Genomic DNA, 6,012 nt, shown 5'->3' on the forward strand with positions numbered 1-6,012 from the left:
CTCTTTTTTTTTTTATAGGGAATGAAGAGCTGAAGCGATAAATGCATTAAAAAATATACGATTTCATATAAAAGAAAAACAAATGTGATCTTCATATTTCCTTTATGCGACCACGTAAGACAAAACTAATCATATCAAATTTTGTCCCATTTGACACCATTCAACTTTTGTCCAAAATATTTTTCGGTATTATTGACTATTTTGAAGATATTTCTGGTTCTAGTCTTAGGTGGCTCACCCTGTGTAATAACATGGTATATTGTAAAAAGAAAAACATGCACAATCGTATCTTACGAGAGACTATATTTGTAAAAAAAAAATTGTGATAACTTTTATAATATCTTTTTTTTTATACCAAATAACTTTCATTTAAAGACCTTACATAGTTTTTTTTTGTTTATTTAGTTACACAATGTTAGAGATTCAAAATGGTAATTTTATTAAATAGTCCATCCTACAGATCCTCTTATTATTTCAGCAAAACAACATATTATTGATTTATAAGTTGTTTGGAGATTTAGTAGTATGTACTTTTAAATAATACTGCTTGAAATAAATAGAAAATTCATTAAACCATCTACTTGTAATATAGCACTCAGTAAATGTCCAATAGTTTAAAAACTTTATACGATAGATAAGTAAAGATCTCATTCTCTCATATTATTTATTTAATTAAATTAATGTACAATAAACCAGAAACTTGATTTTCTATCCTGAACAGTATGCAAGTGTTCAGATTTATCAATGATATATTGTGTAACCATGATTGCACATAATAATGCCATTTTCTGTTAAGTGAGTCAGCATTTTTGTTACACTATTTCAAAAATATTTTACGTTGAAGTATGGTTACAATGAAAAATATGATTAATTGAAACAGATGGATCTTGTATTATTTTTAAATTGAAGAAAAAGGAAATACCAACAATATAAAAAACATCTAGATATAGGAGAATCTCATAGAGATCTTACAATATTCTGCTCTCTATCTAAAAGCTTCACATTTATGTGGCTTGAAAAGTTTGATTTTACTACAACAATTAATAGTACATATAGTATATTTGTTAGAATTTTTCACTTATTTGTAAATTATTTATAATAACAATGCTTGCTGCAATTAATTCATCGATCACTGCTGAAGCAAAAAAGCTATTTCACACAACACAGGATATTTACTATCAGACAGTGTCTTATAATTAAATAACAGACAATTTCTGGTGGTGGTGGAACGTGTAACACGGTGGTTGACATTTCCAGCACTATTCTACATTGCTTATAGTAAGTATGTATATAAATTTTAATCAGTATCATTAAATTACACTCTATATTTCCTAAATTAATATTTGTACATACAATTATAGAAGCTTTGTCTACATTCATGTTGTTACATAACACATATACTATAATTAATTCTTACTAAGCTTGAACTAATTTCTTTTTTAATGCATTAAAGATCACTTGTTTTATGCAAACAGTTAATGTTCCTTAGAGTATAAGTGTTTATAAAAGGTAAAATAAGTAAACGGAAACGAAACTACAGAAGTGTTTTACTTACTTCTATTTTTTTCAAAAATAATCTGTCACTGATTGTGGAAAGAACACAATATGTATGGAATAAACTAAAATACAGTTAGTCAAACCAGTATACGGCCACCTTAGGTATTAAGCGAATTTTGTGTAAAATTATAAGTTTGCAATAAAAATAGCTCACGAGTAGAAGACAAGGAGTTACAGAGTTGAGCTCGTAAGCAAATCCTTTGATGTATCATATCCTGAAGGTGCATTTACACCAAACAAACGAATATTCGTTTGGCTTCTACTTCGACAAAATTCAAGTCCAAACGAGCATGAAGCGAATGCATGAAGAATTTTTAGTAGTAGAGGGGCGAATGAGCATTTATTCGTTTGGTCTAAACACTCCTTGAGTAGAGAATGTTCGCTGTTTACTGATCAGTTCGCTGCAAGCTTCTCGCTGCTCGTGAAAGTGTTCACACTGCCTGGCGAAGTGTAGACCTGGCACTACATTCAGGTTGGAAGTTTGTATGCATACAAACGAGAGCCTTTAGCGAAGATTAGTGAGAATTGGTCGTTAACTCTCTATAACACCACGTAACTTGGAAGTTACGTATCCATTTATCTATATTTTAGTCTCATTTTAATTATTTTAGTTTAATTGTTGTACTATTACATTATGATGCGCTTATTTTTTTATAACAATTGGTAAATTTTTAATAATAACTACAATTTGCAAATTTACAATTATTACATTATCTTTTATATTTATTCTTGTTTCTTCCATAAAAATGTAAAATTGTGATCAACCGTAATTTTTTTGATCACGAATGAAGAAAAATCAGGTTATAGAGGGTTAAGTCGTCCCTTTAGTGGCGGATCGTAGGAGGTACCGCCACAGTTGCGTTATTAACCTCAGTTGAACTACATTTCTGCAAAGTTTCAAATTTCTTTGAATTTTCGAGTTGTCGAATTTCCCTTGAAAGTACTTTTTATTTCTTTCTTGACCCGGTTTTTTCAATACGATTTGTCTTCTTTTTTGGTATTAGAAATTATTTTATCTTAAACCTTCTGCTTTATCAATGTACTCTATGGCAAAGTCACAGACAGAAGAGACTCGATTAGACCGTTAACTTTCGTATAATTCGACGTACTGTTTCGGTGCTTAAAAGTTTGTTGGAACTTGTTTGCACTTCACTGCATAATTCTAGAGCACCAATTCTTGGATTCTTCTTCGCAGAGATCAAAATTTTTCGTTCTTCACTATCAGTTAATATCTTCGTCCACCGCAAAATTTATTACGTAGTGAATGTTTATTTTCATAATTTTTTATAATATTTTGCACTCTTGTACTTCGAATATTTGTATCTTGTGCAATTTGTCGTTGCGAATGACCTTTCTTGTACAATGTTATTATTAAATACTTTTTCTTCTACAGCTCTTTCTCGCACTTTCGCCATTTTTATACATGATATGTAAGCAATTGATAAAGTTTACAATTTAACTAAAGAATTTGCTTCAAAAATCGAGAACAAAACGTTTTTCGAAAATGTAATTGTTTATTTGACAGTGTTAGTAAATGGCTGAATACTTTTATAACATTCATCTCATATTATTTCTTTGAAGTATAAATGTTTTTCTTATATATTCCGTTTTATTTGAAAAACTTTATACATTATGGTAAAATAAACTAGTAATTTTTCATTAAAAAAAGATTTTAATTTAGTTTTCTTTAATTTTACACAAAATTCGTTTAATATCTAAGATGGCCGGATGCTTTTGTGACTTTTGTAAGTTTCGTTTACTATCAATACAAACTGTTAAAATTCTAATCTATCATTCTTTTTTTTTTTTAAGTTATAAAATAAATATGAGTTGTAATTATTTCTTTATAATATATGTTTCTTAGCATCTCGAGGACAGTTATTCTTGAACATCATTTGACGTTATTATCGATAAATTTTATATACGTTTTTTAAAGTATGCAGTTTGAAACAGTGTATTAATATGTATTACATTAATTAGGCGCCAATTCGAGATACAAAGTGGATTACGCATCTATTTAGGTTAGGTCTATAATATCGTGAAAATGTCCGCCTCTTATGTAGTAGGGGGAAACCCCAATCGATGAGCACTAATTTACAGGAAAGTTTGTTAATGTTTTCTGCGGAAACTATGCAGCGGACACTTTTGAAATTTTGAGAGTAGTTTTTCATACCTATGGACCAAAGAAGGAACGATTAGTGAGCAAAAATGAAAGTTTATTCAAGGAGTTATTTAAACATTTGTCAGGCCGTGTTTTTCAAATGTTATTTTACGGCGAACAGCATAAAGTTTGTTCTATTCATCTGAGACAAGAAAATCAAAGAAGGTTCTGTTCTCTAGGAAATTGCGCAGAGAGCAAACCTCAATTTATGAAAATAACTACAAAATTGACAAAATGGCGGGGTTTGAACAAAAAGTTCGATTTTCGCCGTAATTTTTCACTTCGTTGTGTAATTAAGCGCATTAACTTAAACAATTTCATTATTTTTTGTGGTTTGCCCTCTGGAGGCGATATTTATGTATATGTCTGCAAAGGTAGAAAGAAATCGGTTAAATATTTTTCGAGTTATGCTGCACACAAGTTTGGAAAAAATGGTTTCGAGAAAAACGCGTTTAAAATTTTTTCCGGTATACGTACGTAAATATTTATTGTTATTTATTATATTAATTTGTTTCGTGTGACTTTAAGTAAAGGACAGGTTTGAAAGTAACAATCAGTAATATTTCAGCGGAGCTCGCTGTGAGATTATCCACGTTGCAAAAGGCGACAAGATTACGAATAGTACTGGAGCGACAGCGGTAATGAACACTAGTGAACTGGCGAGGTTTCCGAAAATACGGCGAATGGCCCACCGCGGACTCTAGTCCGTCTTTTATACCCCGCCGAGGGACCGCCACCGACGATCTGGATTGGAGGTTTTCAAAAAGATCCAGACAACGGATCGATCGTCGCTGAACGGTCGCTCGGCGAGGCTATTGCCCTGATGACGTATGGGTGTCGATCAGAACAGGACAGAGCGATCGAGTTCATTGCCCCGCGGTGACAGTTGCCGGCGTCTAGCCCAGACCCAAACATTCGGCTCGTTGGCCGAACCAACGGCAACCGACACCGCGTTCAATTTAGAATACAGTAAATTCTCCACAAGTGTCAGTCCGCAAGGAATCTGAACCTGACACTTGTAGAGTCAGGGACTACGTTTTCGAGCCTCGCGCTCGCCTTTGTAGTTTGCCGAACGTAGACAAGGATAGCGAATAAAAGATAAGGATGAAACGTGAGTCGAGGCAACCAAGCGATTTAAATACCAACTTTTTTAATTTTACGTTCTTTTATCCCGAAATTTTTCTTAACATATTGATGAGATTTTTCTGATGAAAATGACATCAAACACGACATTATTTGAACAACATTTACTTATTAACACGTTCACTGTTTGGCGTGACAGTGAATAAGTAAATGTTGTTCAAATTACATCGTGTTTGATATCATTTTCATCAGAAAAATCTCACCAACATGTTAAAAAAAATTGCAGATGAAAAAAAGTAAAATTAAAGAAATTATATTTTTCTATTATGAATTGTCGAGCCGTGAAATCTCGTAAAAGAAACTGAGTGGTGTAGCGTTACACGCTTGACTGACTGCGAGCGAGATAACATAGGCGCAGCAATGACGCAGCCTAGGCGTAGGACCATCTATACTGACACTTGTAGAATCCAAACTGACTGACACTTGTAGAGAATTTACTGTATTGCTTTTGCAACATAATTCAAGTAGGACTTGTTCCAATGCGTAATCTACCAAATCAAAATTACTTTGTTCTATGAGCTAAAAAAGCAGATAAGGTGTTACGTATCACTATGCTAGCAAAAGACAAATTTTAATTTCTCAATCCTCGAGGTGTTACTTAACCCAATTTTAATGATTTTTTCTTTTACTCTGGAAAATAATCATATCTTGTGTTTCTGTTTACAGAATGTCCGTTTTCATGGCAATCCCCCGATTCGCGTACAATTTGCCCAAGTATGTATTAGGTCTGGGATAAACGAAGATAGCGTAGAATGAGAAATTGGTGTGATCATTGCTGTTGAATTAACGAACGTTTACGATAATAACATTGTTATTTCGTTCTGCTGAAAGCTAGAATATGCGTTTACACTCAAGAGGGCGTGAAATATGAACAAAAAGAAAGTATGATGGTATTATCACTTGTGGATGTATACTTGAGATTCCTGTTGCATTTTAGTTAAATAGGTATTTAAGTAGCGATAGGTGTATAGTAAAATTTTATTTTGTAATATGGCAGCAGATATTAACACATTCGCTACCAATGTCGCATATGTGTCACGCACCAATTCTCATGACAGACTGTTGTTATAATACATATGTAATACATTGCTAAATGCAGTTTGAATATGTTCAATAGAAATTACGTGTACAGTACGTGTACGTGTTAATAT

At 32.5% G+C, this 6,012-nt stretch overlaps 1 protein-coding gene across 1 annotated transcript in view; it reads left to right on the top strand.

Annotated features, from left to right (window-relative positions):
• Window positions 1-5,597, top strand: part of LOC108576801 (sphingomyelin phosphodiesterase-like) — a 42,943-nt gene extending 37,346 nt beyond the window's left edge. Inside the window, exon 10 of the mRNA XM_017939861.1 lies at window positions 5,528-5,597. Within this exon, the coding sequence (XP_017795350.1) occupies window positions 5,528-5,597 (70 nt within the window). The remainder of the gene's footprint in view (window positions 1-5,527) is intronic.
• Window positions 5,598-6,012: the final 415 nt, after the last annotated feature.

Source organism: Habropoda laboriosa, unplaced genomic scaffold (assembly GCF_001263275.1).
Source record: "Habropoda laboriosa isolate 0110345459 unplaced genomic scaffold, ASM126327v1 scaffold527, whole genome shotgun sequence".
NCBI lineage: Eukaryota > Metazoa > Arthropoda > Insecta > Hymenoptera > Apidae > Habropoda > Habropoda laboriosa.